General features: G+C 41.5%; 2 protein-coding genes across 2 annotated transcripts in view; both read left to right on the top strand.

Moving 5' to 3' along the window:
- The window catches only part of LOC126297541 (uncharacterized), a 207,201-nt gene extending 195,296 nt beyond the window's left edge, over positions 1 to 11,905 (top strand). The window contains exon 2 of the mRNA XM_049988455.1: positions 10,635 to 11,905. The gene's annotated coding sequence lies outside the window, so the exon portion shown is untranslated. The remainder of the gene's footprint in view (positions 1 to 10,634) is intronic.
- Positions 11,495 to 11,977, top strand: LOC126298311 (protein tipE). Its single transcript, XM_049989608.1, has one exon. The coding sequence runs from the start codon at positions 11,495 to 11,497 to the stop codon at positions 11,975 to 11,977; it is 483 nt and encodes a 160-aa protein (XP_049845565.1).
- Positions 11,978 to 18,672: the final 6,695 nt, after the last annotated feature.

Below are 18,672 nucleotides of genomic sequence, written 5' to 3'. Positions count from 1 at the left end.
TTTATGGGGCACTAAAATCGTGATAGCTTAGTTATGTGAAATTGTACTAACGCAAAACTTCTTTAATATTCAACTAGCGTACTAATACGCAAAGGCAGCGGTCAGGCCAGCATTCAGATTTCTATTCCCTACGAACAGCATTTCCGTCACCAGTCTATGATGTTCAAGTGTCCATACTTTTGTCTCTGTCGTGGCAAGCATAGGACACCATTGTTAAAGACCGACTAAGTTAAATATGAACTTGAAAAGCCACAATTTTGGGACTACATCAACCCAATGTGTTTATGTCCTGTGCAGTTTTTTATCCCATCTCCAAGGACGACAAACATGCCGACTGTAAAAGATATCATTCTTTTAAAGTTCTTTTTGCACACGGATATCTTCGACAGCCTCCGTAGCTGAGTGGTTAGACTGTCTGCTACTTAGAGCTATGAAGCATTGCCGGGTTTGCTAGTGTAATATAGTGAGGGTTATAAAACCATACTGACAAACTTCCAAACTTCGAGGGGCTGTATGGGTGTCGTGATAAGGAAATTGAGGATAGGAATCTGTGTGCCAAAACGCTACAAAGCGTCGAAGCTATAGGAGCCGGCACCTGCTACTAGGCTGCTTCTTTGGAAGGGAATGTGACTTTGTACGCTGACAGATCATAGGCAGAGCGTCTAGAAAAAGTTGTTTGTTATTCAGTGACCGCTACTGGTTTCCAGGATCGCTAGTAGAGAAGATGGAGCTAAGTGTTATGTAGTCAGGCCTTGCCTCATGTGAACGAGATGCTCTGTTGCCTCGGTGGATGACGGTTTCAGACATAGGTCTCCATCAGCGGTTTGCTGTCTCCTGCATACCGAAAAGCACTGGACATTTTAGAGGGTTCTAGAAAAAAAAAAAGAAAACTACAAGACGTATAAAGTCACATTTGCTGCCGAAGGGGTGGCCTAGTAGCAGGCTTAAGCGCCTATAACGTCGACACTCCGTAGCGTCGTTGGATGAAGTTCCCAGACACAGGTTCCTATCCTCAATTTCTTCCTCACGACACCCTCTACAACACCTTGAAGTTTGTCGGTATCGGTCTGTAACAACCTGTCTATAACTGTGTATAAAACTAAATACAACACGGGTGAAAGAAACACAAGACGACTGGGAACGATTTAAAATCTCAGAAGACTAAACTAAGGACAGAAAACAAGTCACAAACAAATTAAGAAATAAGAAAACTTTACAAATCTCAAGTAAAGAAACAACAGCAAAAAAGTGGACAGAGGAAAGGAAGAAAAAAGAGCAAATCAATGAAGAGGTTTTGGGAAGAAAAGAGGAAGAGGAAATGAAGCTGTCACTGGCTAAAGGTCACTAGATCTCTTAAGGGGGAACTCTGTGTGTGTGTGTGTGTGTGTGTGTGTGTGTGTGTGTGTGTGTGTGTGTGTGTCAGAATTACTTATATGGCTACAGGAAAGTCATTTACAGGTTTCTGTTCTGTAAAAATAACTAATTGTTATTGAGGAATTAAGTTAAGGAGGAACATCTTCAATCTATACTTTAAAATACTTTTGCTATCTTTTATAGTCTTGTTTCCATGAGAAGATTGTCAAATAGTTCTATAGCTGCAGATTTCACTCCTCTCTGTTTAAAAGTTAGATTCATTGAAGGGTAGTTTTGTATTTGCGAATGTCTCTGTAACTCTCAAACTCAGATGGATTTGTTGACAACAGATTTCATAATTGAATACATCTTCTGTGAGACTATAGTTAATAATTCCAGCTGCCTAAAGAGATTCCTGCATTTTGTGCATGTCAGAAGCCCACTCGTAATTCCAATTACTTTCTTCTGGACAATGAATACTTTTTGCCTAAGTTAGGTGGTAGCCCCGAAAATTATCCCGTAACCCATTGATCAATGAGAATTTGCAAAATATGTTAGCTTACTGACCTGTATACCTCCAAAATAGGTACTTATTTTATAGCAAAAGTATTCGAACCTAAACGTTTTGATTGGCCCACTATATGGTTATTCAAGTTTAAATTTTCATCAGTATGTCTACCTAAGAGATTACAACTGTTTATTATTTCCTTTTCGTATACTAGGATAATACGAGGTGGTATACTATTAACAGTACAAAACTGGATGAGCTGTATTTGTTCGAAGTTTAAAGCTAGCCTATTTATGTAGAACCATGTCCGCAATTTGCTCAGAAACTTCAATTACTGTTTTTTATGTTGATGCTTTTTGATCGCTTTCACAACAATGCTTGTAATCATTTGCAAACAGGACTGATTCTTCTTCCTGATTCAAATAAAATTGTAGATAAGTAACTTAAAGTAAGAACAGTGGTGGATCAATGAACGAACTCAGTGGTGGTCTCACTGTAATTCTCCACACGCAAATGATATGGGCATTCCCCTTTATATTACTTAAACAGCCTAGGGTAATTTTCAGCATTCTGTTTATTAAATAAGAACTAAATCAGTCATTGCTGAACTCCTATAATAGAATATTATGACTGACACGTAATCAAAGGTCCTCGATAAGCACAGAAGATCTCAATTAGGGACATTTCATCATTTAAAATTTTTATCATGTGTTCAATAAATGTATAAATAGCTGATTCAGTAGAATGGCCCTTTTAAAATCCAAGCTCTGGTTGGCTAAGTATCCCATTACTATACCGGCGGGTGGCAACCGTAAAGTAAATTGTCTCCTAAAATTTTTTAGAAAATGATGTAAGGAATGACATTGGGCAGTAATTTCTAACATTCGTAGTGTCACCCTTCTTACAGAGAGGGCTAATAGTGGGATATTTCAGTTTGTCTGGGAAAACATCCTGAGTTAATGAGACATTAAATGAGTGATTAAGAACATTGGATAAATGACTACGCCAACATTGTGAGGAATATGAAGGCACCCAACAACAGAAGGAACAATGTAGCATATTACATAGTTTTGGTTGAATGCTACGCCAATACGCTCACGATGAAGTCTGCGGCGATTCCACAGTGAAGGGTTTGGAAGATCCCTTAAAAGGAATAGACTGTGTCTTGAAAAGTATTTTCAAAATTAAAATGAGAGTAGTGCATTGTAACCTGTCATTAAATCAGGAGTTACTGCATGAATTAGATTAGGGAATGAGACACTAAAAGTACTACTAAGGTTGCTATTTGCGCTGCGAAATAAATTACGACTGTCAAAGTAGAGAGGATACAAAATGTGAACTGCTAATAGCAAAAAAAAAGCGTTTCTGAAAAAAAGAAATATTTTAAAATATCATGTTCTTGGTATAACAACTTAGCAGTTACAAATGAAAATCATAAAATAAAATAAAAAATTATAGCACAGCAATACTCTAGCAGGGGACAGATAAGCGTAGTGTAGGCAGTATTGCATCTTCTAAGTGTTCTGTCAATAAAACGTAGTCCTTGGTTTGGTTTCTTCACAACATTATCTATGTGACTGTTCCCATTTAAGTTGTTCCTAACTGTAATTCCAAGGTATTTAGTCGAATTCACAGACTTTACATTTGTGTGATTTATTATGTAATCAAAATTTAACGGATTTTTCTTTTTTTTGTACTCGTGTGAGTGACCTCACAGTTTTCTTTATTGAGAAACAATTGTCACTTTTCGCACCATTCAGATATCGTGTCGAAGACATTTTGCAATTGGTTTTTATCTTTTGATGACTTTACTAGACGGTAAATGAGAGAATCATTTGCGAACCATCTAAACGGCTTCTCAGATTATTTCCTAAACCGTTCATGTAGATTAGGAACAACAGAGAACCTAAAAGCCGCGCAGGATTAGCCGAGCGGTCTAGGGCGCTGCCGTCATGGACTGTGCGGCTGGTCCCGGCGGAGGTTCGAGTTCTCCCTCGGGCACGGGCGTGTGTGTTTGTCCTTAGGATAATTTAGATTAAGTAATGTGTAAGCTTAGGGACTGATGACCTTAGCAGTTAAGTCTCATAAGATTTCACACACATTTGAACATTTTTGAGAATCTAAAACATTCCCCTGGGGAATGCATATCTCACTTCTGTTTAACTCGATGATTTTCTGTCGATTACTACATACTGCAACCTTTCTGAGAGGAATACATGGATTCAGTTGAACAACTGAAGCGATTCTTCATAGGCACGCCATGCTCCAGTTGAACAACTGAAGCGATTCTTCAAGGGCACGCCATTTGATTACAAGTCTCTTGTCAGGAACGGTGTCAAAAGCCTTCTGGTTTAAAATGGTTCAAGTGGCTCTGAGCACTATGGGACTTAACATCTGAGGTCATCAGTCCCCTAGACTTAGAACTACTTAAACCTAACTAACCTAAGGACATCACACACATCCATGCCCAAGGCAGGATTCGAACCTGCGACCGTAGCAGCAGGGCGGTTCCGTACTGAAGCGCCTGGAACCGCTCGGCCAGAACGGCCGGCTAAAAGCTTTTTGGAAACCTAGATACATATAGTTAATTTAAGATCCCTTGACGATATCAGTCATTACTTCCTGCGAATAAAGAATTAGTTATGTTTCATAAGAATGATATTTTCTGAATACGTGTTGACTGTGTGTAAATAGACCGTTACCTTCGAGGTAATTTATAATGTTCCAACACAGTATATGTTCCAAGCTCTTACTGCAAAATAACGTCAGTGTTATGTATTCAGCGGATTATCCATATTTCCTTTCGTGTTGGTGTGGCCTGTGCAACTTTCTAGTCTTTTAGTACAGATCTTTCAACAGTCCCTGTCTATCTCCTCCTCCTCATTCTCCTCCTCTTCTCGCTGTCAATCTGCTCCTCTAAGCCTCTGCCATCAGCTTCTTCCTCTTCTGTCTTTCTTCTCCTGCTTCCTCTCATCCCAACACCTCTTTCCCTCTCTTTGTCAATCTGCTGCTCCCCCTCCCTCTGTGCACCTCCTCCTCTCTCTCTCCGTGTTTGTCTCCTCCTCTTGCCTTTCTGTGTCAATTTCTTCTCCCCTTTCTCTGTCCAACTCCTCCTCTTCTCTTTCTCTGTCCATTTCCTCCTCCCCCTCTGTCTGTTCATCTGCTCCTCTCCCATCTCTTTGCCTGTCTCTTCCCCCCTCTGTCTCTGTCCATCTCCTCCTCTTTCCTTTCTCTGTACATCTCCCCATCTTCCTGTCTGTACCTCCCTCCCCCTCTTCCCTCACTGTCTGTTCATTTCCTCGTCCTCCCTTATCTCATGACGTTATCTCATTGACCCCAATAGGGAGCTTGTCGTTCTTACCTCTACAGTATTTCTTTCCAGACTGTAACTACTATTTGTACCATATTTGACTGAAATCGTTGCAGGGATTTAAGGATGAGTTTTTCTCCCGTGGCTTTGCTCACATCTACATCTACATACATACTCCGGAATCCACCATACGGTGCGTGGCGGAGGGTACCTCGTACCACAACTAGCATCTTCTCTCCCTGTTCCACTCCGAAACATAACGAGGGAAAAATTACTGCCTAAATTGTACTGCAGTCAGCCTCAAATACTGGTTCTCTAAATTTCCTCAGTAGCGATTCACGAAAACAACGCCTCCTTTTCTCTAGAGACTCCCACCCGAGTTCCTGAAGCATTTCCGTAACACTCGCGTGATGATCAAACCTACCAGTAACAAATCTAGCAGCCCACCTCTGAATTGCTTCTATGTCCTCCCTCAATCCGACCTGATAGAGATCCCAAACGCTCGAGCAGTACTCATGAATAGGTCGTATTAGTGTTTCATAAGCGGTCTCCTTTAAAGATGAACCACATCTTCCCAAAATTCTACCAATTAACTGAAGACGACTATCCGCCTTCCCCACAACTGCCATTATACGCTTGTCCCAATTCATATCGCTCTGCAGTGTTACGCCCAAATATTTAATCGACGTGACTGTGTCAAGCGCTACAGTACTAATCGAGTATTCAAACATTACAGGATTCTTTTTCCTATTTATCTGCATTAATTTACATTTATCTATATTTAGAGTTAGCTGCCATTCTTTACACAAATCACAAATCCTGTCCAAGTCATCTTGTATCCTGCTACAGCCACTCAACGACGACACCTTCCCGTACACCACAGCATCATCAGCAAACAGCCGCACATTGCTATCCACCCTATCCAAAAGATCATTTATGCACATAGAAAACAACAGCGGACCTACCACATTTCCTTGGGGGACTCCAGATGATACGATCACATACGTACATGTCCAATATATTTTATACACATTTAAAAATTTCATGACCGTTTGTGCACATATTTCACCTCTATGTCTATCGAATTTCGCCCTGTAGTTTCATTTTCACACAGTTTAATGTGGATGTCGTCGTTTCTCCTGAACTATGGGCTGCACAATGATATAATTTTGCAAGTACACCCCGTTCTATATGTGCCTACCGTCTGCAAAATGTGTTGTGAATAGAGTTAGGAGTAACGAAGTAATAAAACTTCGTGCATAATACGGCAGTTTCGCATTCATCTCAGTGTTTTGACATCATACCCCTGACTGTATGTCGTAAAACGACTATTCCACATTACATTCAGAGGCATATGTCGATACACTCTGTGAAATATGTTGCGAATAGAGCTAATAACAAAGAAATAAAAAATTAAAACATATTGGGTGATGTGGCAGTTTCCACACATCGCAGTATTTCACATCATATCTCCTGAACTATGTATCATACAATCATATATTCCTGTAGGTACATTCAGTGGCATATATGAACACTGTCTGCGACATGTGTTGTGAATAGATTTAGGAGCAAAGAAGTAATAATTTAAAACGTCATGATGACGCATCAGATTTTTCTCCATCTCAATATTTGACGTCATATTTCCTGAGCTACATGTCGTACAATGTTATATTTTTGTAGGCACATTCAGCGCCAAGTGTGGGTACTGTCTGCTAAAAGCGTTGCGAATAGGGGTAGTAGTAACGAAGTAATAAATTTACGTCTTGAATAATGCGGTAGTTTTTCACACATTCAGTGTTTATGACACTGTACATCCTGAAGTTAGATTAGGACAATAATGTAATTTTTCTGGCGCATTCAGTGGTATATGTCAATTCTGTTTGCAAAATATATCACGAATACAGTCAGTAGTAAAGGAATATTAAATTAAAATGTCATGTTTCATGTGGCTGTTTTACTGCATGAACGGCAGAAATATAATAAGTGACAAATTTTTCTTTTGATCATGGTGTGATAGTAGTCGGCGAGAAAAGTTTCTAAAAGGTTTGAAATTATGTGTAAAGTTTGTTGCAAGTCTATAAGTGTTTCCATTCTGAAGTACTGGATAACTAAAGTATGGGTATTCTCGCGCGTCATGGGCTACGCTGCTTTTTCACCCCCATCCAGACCCCTTTGATAGGTGGGTCTTCATACCCACACTGTGATTTTTCCCGTACGGTAAATGATATGCGTACCAAGTTGAAATCGGTTCAGTGGTTTAGAATATAAGTGTGTGTGTGTTTGTTTGTGTGTGTGTGTGTGTGTGTGTGTGTGTGTGTGTGTGTGTGTGTGTGTAGACTATGTCTATACGGGTGATTGTCAGAGTATCGTTTAAAAATTTGAAGAAAATCGTTCAAGAATTTTTCGAGATTTTTTGCTAACATCGTTAAACATCGACTTTTCTTTATATTGCAGTATATAATTTAAATATATATTTATGTACCACATTGATTTTAAAAATATATAGCCTGAGTCCGTTGTTATTAGTGTGCTATATAAAAATTTGAAGTAAATCGGTTGAAAACTTTTCGAGATTTTTGGTACCAACATTAGATATCCACTTGTCTTTATATAGTAGTGTAGATTTTAAATATATATTTATACACCACACATATTTAGAAAATTTGTAACCTGCGTCTATACCAATATTTATTAGAGTAACGTGCAAAAATTTGAAATCAATCGGTCAAGAAATTCTCCTGATTGTTGGTAATAACGCTACGGCATTTCGTAATATATACATGCTTATGTATGTTTACAAGATATGTAGTCTCTGTCTATTCGCAAGTTTATTATCGAATCGTGTAAAAACTTGAAGTAAATCAGTCAAGCAATTTTCGAAATTTTTGGAAATATGTTAAACAGCGACTTGCCTTTATACAGAGTGGAGAAAAATTGTATCACGACATTTTAACCCTGGATAGTTGATGCCAGTAGGAACCAAAATTGCTAATGTTGTGTAGGTCGACAACGCACCACTTTTAAACTACGGAAACTTGGCGCCAGGCGCTCCGATTGGCCGTGGGATTGCCCTGTTGCCGTTCGTTGGTTGACGGGCAGCGCTATGGTTGTCGGTTCACACACACAAACGTCCCTCGCCTTGGATACATCGCGATCTCCAGCAGGCAAAGCATTCGCGGTCATCCGTTGTCCAGACTATCCAGCAACAATGCAGTTCCGCGGCTAATCGGAGTGCGTGGCGCCAAGTTTCCGTAGTTTAAAAAATGGTGCGTTACCGACCTACACATTAGTAATTTTGGTTCCTACTGGCATCTGCTATCCAGGGTCAAAATTTCGTGACACAATTTTTCTCCTCCCTGAATAGTAGTACAGTTATATAAGGGTGGTCAGAAACTATCTGAAAAGCTTGTATGGCCGTTGCAGGATGGGTGTGCTGAGAAATAAATGTTAAGGAAACACTCGATACGTTGGACCGTTTCCGAGTTAATTTGTATTAAAGTTAGCCATACGAAAATTCAGGCGTCCCGCCAAATACATTTATTGTCAGTTGCTCTCACAGCGTAGATGACAGCGCATGAGACTGCTCATCCTTCGGCTCGGGTCCGATCCTCGCTAACGTGCCATGTGCAATTCTCGTATCGTTCTTTTGTTTGGTTTTAGGAAATCAAACGAAAAACATGTTTCGTGACACTGTCTCTGGTGGGTCGCTTGAAATTGCGTGCAACGACCTGATTGACTAACTTCAATGCTAATGAACTCGGAAACGGCGCAATTGTTTCTCAGCACAATACACCCTGCAACACGTTGACGAGCGTTTCACACTGTTTCAGACCACCCTCACTGTCCCGACTGGCTGGCTCACTCACCGACTCACCATTGCCCAGCCCAACCCGCTAAGAACAGAAACTTGAAATTTGCAGGGGTGCTGGTCTTATACCGTAGGCGTCGTTTAAGAAGGGATTTTTCAAAATTCCACCCATAAGAGAGTGCAATAGGGATTTTTTAAAAATATGTTGCTATTAGGATAATTTTGTAGCTACAGGTACGAAAATTGCTAATTGATTCCTCCGTCAGAAAAAAGAAATAACTGTTTCAACATTTTTGTTAATTTAGACCCTATGGGGGTTCTAACAACCGTACCACAACAAACGTCAGCATTTAATAACGATTGTGGTGTTGCTCACGCTGGTCTCGTCGTAAAATCATGGCTCAATCGTTGAAAATCTAGGTGGTTATGATTCCAAGCTCGGATGCAAAGAGGCCTAGGTTTTATTCTGCTACATTCAAAAGTTTTGTAGATGCGCTTCACAAACCATTCTTGAAGATTACACTTTTGCTGGACAATGGTGATGTAAAAAATAATCAGCACGCCGAAATTAAGTTACACTTCCTTTTAATTGCTTTTATTGCAATATGACGGAAACACAAAACATCACTTCACAATACAAAACATACTTGAAAACATCATCCTCACAGTCACTGTTAAAGTTCACATTTTATAAGCGGACTACAATACGCGTCTTTCCAACATGACGTCCAAGACTTGACCTTTTCAAGGTCCGACTCTCTAACAAGTTAACAACTATTTAACTATCGCTTACACGCCCAAAAATCAGAGTTACAAGTACGTCAAAGATCATAGTGACAAATGAAAGAATACACATAAGAATAATATCATTGCAGTATAAACATATCGATGTATCACAAATAAAATAAAATCTGAATGTTGTCTCAGAAATATGTTAACTACTTTGCAGAAACACAGTAGAATATTACTGGTATCGAGAGGTTCAGGTAAGGTGCCCTAATGGTTGCGTAATTCAAGTACAATTACAGGGTGAAATAGCTTGAGAATTTTGTTTTTTGAAAACACATCTTTATTAAAGTACTTCTAAAGCATTTTCAAAGGTGCATCTACGAAAATTGATATTTCACTTCTCAGATAGAAATAAAAAACAAAGGAATACGTGTTTCATTGTTTTTGTAAATTAAACTCCTAACGGGGTGGAATAGGGGATGATATTTTTTATGAAAATATTTCGGTACATTAAAACATTTCTATGAAAATCTGTGTTTGACATCTAAATAAATACATGTTACTGGATGAAAGTTTCTATGGACATATCACCACCTGAACTCAAATGGCAGTATTAACGAAGGTATCCGGCTCTAGCTGCCAGGATCGCTCTTTGGTCAGAAGTGAATTCGTAAAAGACGATGCTTCTATGGCCTTAATTAACGCGCAAAGTTTAGATGTTGTAATTTGTGAACAGCATAAAACTTCGATTAAAAGAAAACAAAAACTTCTGTGCGGACTATAAGGTCAATGCAAGCGAAGCAGCTGGCGCTAAGCTTATATATATTACTGTGTGTTCCCTATGTTTGTTCTATTGGCATGTTCCACACGATAACGTTTACGGAGCAGTTGACGAAGTTTAAGAGGCTGCGTGTTGTGTGTTGCAGGCATCCCCCTCCTACACGAGAGCCCCGCTCACCACCAGCATATGTTCCCGTTGCAAGACAACTGAGCTGGCCGCCACAGCGACGCACTCCGCTTAGGACACACCACGTCCACGTCACTCGCTGCCGCCGCTGCCGCTGCTTGCTCCCTTGTTGCATGTACACCGAGGAGGGGGACGCGGGATGCTGAATCACTTGTGACAGCGCAACACGCTGCCACGGACAATTGTTTCCATCTTGAATTATCTTCGAGAGTAGTGTTCTTCGAGACGATAATTTTTTAGATGTCTTTACAAGGAGTTTCAGACTAATTAAAGGATTTACGTATTGAGATTATAGAGTATTAAATCTTGAGCAATACATTATCTGCACCTTTGCTCAAAATATTCGAATTGTGACTGCAAAAGTGATACAAAGTGAAATATTCGTTCACGTTTCCAGACTGCTAACGAGTTTTTAAACAGTTGCATAACAAATATAACACTTATAGCACTGAACGTAAGTTAGTTAATACTCTTCGGGTTTGAAAGAGAAGAGCTTATTACGTTGTTGTTATTGTTGTAGAAACTGAAGCTGTTCGTCATTTGATAAATTTATTTGTAGATATCTAGAAGTGTTCCTATCCTTCTTCCCAGGAAGAAAAGTATAGAATTGTAGACTGTTTGCAATATCGTTGCTCAGCTGCAGTAACTCTTACACAACCTGCCAAATTTAAAGTGTATCTTTATAAGATAGCGCAGCTTCCTCGTTAAACTTTGGCCGTAGGATTACCTAAGTTACTGAGGTAGCTGGTGTGAGAGGGAGAGTAAGCAACATAAACTAATTTGCTCTGGGAGTGAGCTGTGCCGGAGTCACTCTCTGCCATGGGTTCCCTCAGCAGGGTGTCCAGAGACGAGGCACACGAGTCGTCTCTGGTGGAGAAGGCCAAGTTCTACACGTCGCTGTGCCTGGGCACGGTGGCCGTCGTGTCGGTCTTCGTTTTCCTCTTCCTGATCCCGTTCGTCGTCGACCCGGCGGTGTCCACCATCGTGGCGGACTACGACCCGGCGCCGGTGACGTGCGCCACGACGGAGCACGTGTACGCCGAGGGGCTGCACAACTGCTCGTGGGCGTCCTGCCGCGAGGGCTGCACGTCCGCGGCGCCGCGCTGCCACCAGATCCTCGTCAACTACAGCCGGCGCGCGTTCGCTGCCGGCGCAGACCCGCCCGCCGAATGGGACGTGGTCAACACGCGCTTCTTCGTGAACGCAGAAGGCTGCGGATACCCACCCAAGGTAACGCTCTTTCCCGCCTTCTGCGTAACGGCCACAATAAAAAGAGAGGAAAGGAACGAAGGACAAAAATGAACGTCGCTTATTTAGTGGCACGGGGAGAGCAAAGGCTGGTTCACACGAGGCTAGTAATTAAGTCGAGTGGTTTAGTAACTAAACGAGAGCGTGCAACACTGCTTAAGCCTAGTTTACGTGACAATAGGATGCACGCGACAGCGCAACGGGCCGCTGCGCGTGAACTGCGCGCTAGGCGTGGTGAAATGAAACACAACGAAATTGATTCGCATTTCGCAATTCGGGATTGTTTTCAGATGTTTGTAATAAATAAAAATTTGAGCCGGAGCTGGGGCCCTATTCTGTATTTAAAAAATGGTTCAAATGGGTCTAAGTACTATGGGACTTAACTTCTGAGGTCACCTAAGGACATCACACAACACCCAGTCATCACGAGGCAGAGAAAATCCCTGACCCCGCCGGGAAGCGCACCCGGGAACCCGGGCGCGGGAAGCGAGAACGCAACCGCACTACCACGAGCTGCGGACCCCATTAAAGAAATTACTCTCTTAAGTGCAGTTAATGTTTTATGTGCTCGAAAAAGGAAACTGGAAATGGATGACATCGAGCTAAAGAAAAGAAAACTAGAGTATACAGAGAAGACAGCTGCGATAAAGGAAGAATATAAGCTGCAAATGGAAATGGAGGAAGCTATTGCGGATGTGCCGGCCAGGCAAACACAGTGTATGGAAAAATCTCTCTCTACGAAGGGGGAATACAAAATGTTGACATTTACAGTAAATAGCCATGGAAACTGGTCACGTGTTGGACTACTGACCGAAATCAGTAGAGTCGAGAACGTTTACTATATCAAGGGATACACGAAATATGTGTTTATTAAGCTCTGTTCCCATTTGGATCGGTTTAAAAAGGATGGTTATATTATATCTAAGTGTGGCGAACTAGATGTTGTCCACCTAGCAACAGAACAGCCATTTGCCGAGTTTAAAACTTATGAAATAACTACATTTAATGGACACTAGTTTGCAAAAGTTGTAAACTTAATGTTCTACACAGAAATCCCGCAAGAATGTGTAGCAGAAGAGTTGCCGACAGATACAGAGGAAGACGTGGAACGCTTTAACTGTAGCAAAATGGAGGAGATATGAGGAAAAATTAAAATACCCGAATGCTCTCGCCTAGAAGAGCTGCAGGAAGGAACACAGCTAATAGTTAAAGCCATAAAACAAGTATTTTACAGGAAAAAATTAGGTATGTATTAGAATTGGACAATATACCTTCTCTGTATTTGTCAAATTACTGGTTGGAGAAAGAAATAGGTGATTCAGATATGGATGTAAGTTATAAGTTAAAAATTAAAATTGACATTATTAAAACTACACCTAAGAAAAATAAAGAAAGAGTTTTTTTCTGTGTAGCTGAATATGCAAAGGTAATACATGTTTTATACGAGAATTTAGACCTCTCTAGCCGGCCGCGCTGGTCTCGCGGTTAAGGCGCTCAGTCCGGAACCGCGTGACTGCTACGGTCGCAGGTTCGAATTCTGCCTCGGGCATGGATGTGTGTGATGTCCTTAGGTTAGTTAGGTTTAAGTAGTTCTAAGTTCTAGGGGACTGATGACCACAGCAGTTGAGTCCCATAGTGCTCAGAGCCATTTGAACCATTTTTTAGACCTCTCTTATTTGCTAAGCTAGCGAAAATCGTAAGACATTTCCCATATACAACGATCTATGAGCCTGTATTTTGGATGTTGAACTGAGCCGCTGGATGACCTTGAAAAGTAGTTGAAACTAGGTAGTTGAAAGCGTAGCGAACCCCTTTTCGTACCTATATGAGTTATTTTGCGAGCGGATCTGCAGGCTCTACTATGCGTTATTTGGATAGTTTACGAGTACTGGGTGTATCTACACAGCACTGTGAAGAATTATTTACTAGCAGTTTGCTGTTGTGTGTACTGAAATTATGATTGAGTGCGTTTCTGTGGGCTGTGCGACATGGCCTAGGGCAAATTTGGGTGGGTGTTTAGTGATAGTGTGATAGATATACTGTATGGTTAAATAAGTTGTTTGAAAAAATAAAGTGTTGTCAATCATTACACGTGCATGCAACACAGATCAGAATGATAGGTTTTCCGTGACCGCACTTAGTTTTTCGCAGCAGCGATGTTCGTGTATGTCGACAAGCTATGCGCTATTCTGAAAATAGAAGTGAAGGCAGGTCCAGACCTGAGACGCCGGCGGTAAACATGAGAAGAACAATGCAGCTTTCATGTGTGTCAGATGAGAGTGCCCTTTCTGATCGGCTGTCATGGGCGAGCGCGGAAGCAGAACTTGGATGGAGGCTGATGAACCCTCTCTCCCGCCGACCACACGCGCGCGCGTCCTGCCTTGGAGTGTAGTCCAAGGCGCATAGGCGATATCAATTTCTCTGGCGTTAGGCGCGAATGAGACTGTGTTGTGGTCATGTTTGGGGGAGACCAAGCAGAGACTTTTGGTCGGTTTGGCAGCTGGGGGTGTTTGGGCGCGTCTGTTGCACTATTTTGCGAGCATGTCTGTGCACTGTGCTGTGCGTTATTTGGAGAGTTTAAGATTACAGAGCTCGTCTGCGGATATTGTATACTGCATTATTTAAGAGCAGTTTGGTATTGTGTGGTGAAATTAGGAAGGGCTGGAAATAAATAGAGTGCAGTCCTTCCTTACTTCCCTGAGCAGCACAGCGCAGTCTGAGCGGTTTTTGCGCAATAACGCCAATCTGATCTGACTGTGAGTGAATTGACAAATAACTGGACAAATTTATCTGTAGAGGGGTTACATGTCTGGATTGGAATGAATATCTTGATGGGTGTGGTTGTGTTGCCAAGTGTAGTGCACTACTGGAGTTCTGAACATGCCTTAGGTCAGCCTTACATATCGAAACCTACGAGAAGCGAAAGTTTCAAAAAGATATGTCCCAAATAAGTAAAGTACACTCGTTCCTCCTTCCATCAGTCTATGCACTGAAATTATTTCCGAAAATTAGGAGTTGTTTGGCTATTTGGACGTAAATGTTTTGCATTATTTACGAGCAGTTCGCATGTCTGTAGGCTGTGCTATGCGTTATTTTTAACTGTCTACAATTAGCAATTGTGTGTCTAGAGCATTATAAATGAGTTATGTATGAGTGTTTTGCAGGTCTGTATGGTGTAGAACATGTCGGTGTGATACATATACTCCATTCCTAAAAAAAGCAAATTGGTTCCTCCATCCATGGACCTAGTACAGGGTGAGTTCTTTTACCCGAAATGTGTAGGAAGAGGTTGACTGCTGGTGGCTTAGTTTAGTAGTGATGACCTTCGTGTACAACAATTTTCTTACGTTGATGGCGGAAGGGCCAGTCGGCTTTGTTTAAAGGCAGATTTCAAACTTGGCGATGGTTCCTAGGAGGAAGTGGCGGTCAGGTGGCTGAGGTTAGTACAAGTGCCCTTTCTTTCCAACAATTTCGTTAGGTTGGTACAGAAACCGAAAGTGACCTTTCTTTACTGCCAGAATTCAAACTCGGCACTGGTTCCTAGGAAGAGGTGGCTGTCTGGTCCTCGAAAAGTAGTTGAAATTAGGTAGTTGAACACCTTTGCATATGTATATGAAATTATAAATTCATTTATTTAATATGATTAATACTGGAATGGAATTACGTACTTAGGTAATTGACAGGTTAGATTAGCGATGTTGGAGTTAGCATATTTACAGAAGACTATGTCCGTCACGTGTATGGAGGGTGTGTGAAGTAAGCGGCGCAGCGATTGTCCAGTTATAGCGCGCGTGCGAGAGAGAGTCAATTAGCGAGCGTTCTAGTGCCGACCAAACGTGCTGTTATACAGACATGCCTGATTCCACTGTCGAGCAAACTTTGCCGCCAAAAGTGTAGCACTGCGGTCTCGCTCACACAAGGACACGTGGTGGTCAGTGAGCGGTCGGTATCGACAGGTTTGAGCATGCCCAGGAATACAACTTTGGCGCCAAAAGTGTGGCAGGGAATGGCCGACCGTTGTGTGATTCAGCTCCGAGGCAAACAGTTTTGGCGGGAAACGTGCGGAAGCGACGAATACACGTGGTGAACGGACAAGGAACCACTGTGACGTCGAACTCGGCAAGTTCCAACGTGTCCAGCGAAAACATGTTTACGATGTGGGAGCGATCGCTAGGCTCGCCCCCAGCGTACCGGCAGTCCAGCGCAAGCGGCCACCTCACGTGACAGGCGGGGCCAGGGGTGGCAAAGATTTGAACTAATTCAGTTGGAGCGCGGACGTTGTGGCGACTGCACTGCGATATCAAAGATGTGTTCTGACTGTGTTGGAGAACAAGTGATGACCGTACTGCTTGAAATAAAGACTTCAGTCCCTTCCCCCCTGCATAATCAAAGGACGTGGCTTAGGTTAGTATCAGTGTACTCTATTATTTCACGCGATTCTGACAGGTTACCAGTGAAAAAAGATAAGTGACGGCGGAAGTTTGTACGTTTGATCGATTATGGTGTTGGGATTTGAACTTGGGATAGATTTTTGTTATGGGTGTAAGGCAAATGGCTTTCTCGCAGAGAAAATCGGACATCTTGAATAAATAATAAATGATAATAATAAATAGAAGTACAGTTTTCGAGACATTATCGTGTTGGAATTTGAATTAGGCGCAATTTTTAGTGGAGGTAAGCCTATAATAATAATAATAATAATAATAATAATAATAAATGATAATAAATGACAATGAATGATAATGAATGATATTAAATGACAATGAATGATAATGAATAATAATAAACAGAAGTAAAGTTTTGCAGCGATTATCGTGTTGGAATATGAATTTGGACGGAATTTTCTAGTGGAAGCAGGTCAACAATAATGAATAATAATAAATGATAATGAATGATAATAAATTATAATAAAGACAAATACGGTTTTGCATGTGTTATCCTGTTGGAATATGAATTTGGCGTCTATTTTTTCTGGAGGATTAGGTTAGTGGACATAGCCCAATTGGTCTATTTAAATAATAATAAATGATAATGAATGCTAATAAATGCTAATCAGTAATAATGAAGAATAATAATAAAGACAAGTATGGTTTTGCATGCATTATCCTGTTGTAATTCAAAATTCCCGCAATTTTTTCTTCTGGAGGATTAGGTTAGTGGACAAAGCACAATTGGTCTATTTTCCTGCCAAAATTCAAATTTCCTGCAATTTTTTCTGGAGGTTAGGTTAGTGGACGAAGAACAATCGGCCTATTTTCCCGCCAAAAGCCGCCGTCTTGGATGACGTCATGTGCTGTTGCGAAATCTACATGCCGCCATCTTGGATGACGTCATCGCCGCCATCTTGAATAAATTTGGCAACAATGCAGCATGTCATAACACTTAGGTTGCCCCACTACTGACCTTTAAATTTTTTCTTGTCAGAAATAATTCACCAGTTCTTCCGAATATGTAGCGATTTCAGAGTATGCAGTTAGACAGGAATCTAAGAGCACAACTTAAATTACTGGGAATGCAGCTATCACCAGTCATCTTCATAATCATGCTTGTCACAAGTCTTTATCTGCAATCGAATGCTCAACAACAGTAGATAGAGATGAAAGACCTCCGCCGTAATATTTTTAGACTGTAGCACCATGTATGAAACATTTTCATTCATGAGATGCATGTTATAACTTAGACGAACTGCAGGAGCTCTCCAAAACGCGTTTTTTCAATTTTATTTTTAACACGGAAATCGTTGATGTATCATGTAGGGTAGGTGCCTACTTAGTCATTTGGATCTCTAAGAGCGAGTTATAACCACATTCTGTTTATCTTCTTATTCTTTTAGCACAGGCTATAAATACTGGCCAAAACTGTTCAATAATAAGTGCCTCTCCATACACAGGGTTGCTGTTTTTGTTTCAAATAAAATACCCATAAACGACAATCACAGTAGCAATCCTAAACACTCTTTCAGTGTCACTGAACTGTGAACCTACTAACCTCATTTTCGTCCGACATTTCCGCTGGTATTTTAGCAACATTCCGTATTGCGTAAACGCAAGTTCGGTACTGAGAAGAATAACGCGCCTGTGTCGTCTTCTAGCCACTTTATGTTCGTGGCGCTGTGCGCGCTGCAGTGCGCATGTGCTGCCGCTTGCTTTTGATTGGCTTACATGACGCGAACCGACAACAGCGCTTCGGTTCTCTAGACCCGAACGATATCGCTACCAAAATGCATACTGAATAAAGATGGGACTCTGATTCTAGTACTAGACCGTTCTGTGCTCTTGAGTACCGAAACGATCGGCACACTGGCGGAAAGATACAGAATAGGGCCCCTGGACTCGAATACGGATTTTCCACTTCGGCTATCCACGACACCTCCAGCGCCGTGTCAGACTTCCTTATGTCACAGAGTTCACAACCCTTACACTCGCACATTTCGTGAATCACTCACAGGGAGAGAAAAATATTTTAGCCCACCGAAGCATGGAGACAACTGTGATGACTACAATGTCTGAGTGCCGAGCGAGATGGCGCAGGGGCTAGCGCGCAGGACTCGCGTCCGGTCACCCTGATTTAGGTTTTCCGTGATATCCCTAATTCAATTCAGGCACATGCCGGGATGATTCCTTTGAAAGGGCCCAGCTGATTTCCTTCCCCATCCTTCCCTCATCCGATGGGAACGATGATCTCGCCGTTTGGTCACTTCCTCCAAATCAAACAACCAACCAATGTCTGTGTTCACACAGTGTCTGTAA

The sequence above is a fragment of the Schistocerca gregaria genome, chromosome X (genome assembly GCF_023897955.1).
Source record: "Schistocerca gregaria isolate iqSchGreg1 chromosome X, iqSchGreg1.2, whole genome shotgun sequence".
Classification (NCBI taxonomy): domain Eukaryota; kingdom Metazoa; phylum Arthropoda; class Insecta; order Orthoptera; family Acrididae; genus Schistocerca; species Schistocerca gregaria.
This window is presented reverse-complemented; position numbering and strand designations above follow the sequence as displayed.

What these genes read in the sequence shown, in the direction of transcription:
- LOC126298311 (XM_049989608.1), top strand. Translation starts at nt 11,495, where the DNA reads ATGGGTTCCCTCAGCAGGGTGTCCAGAGACGAGGCACACGAGTCGTCT.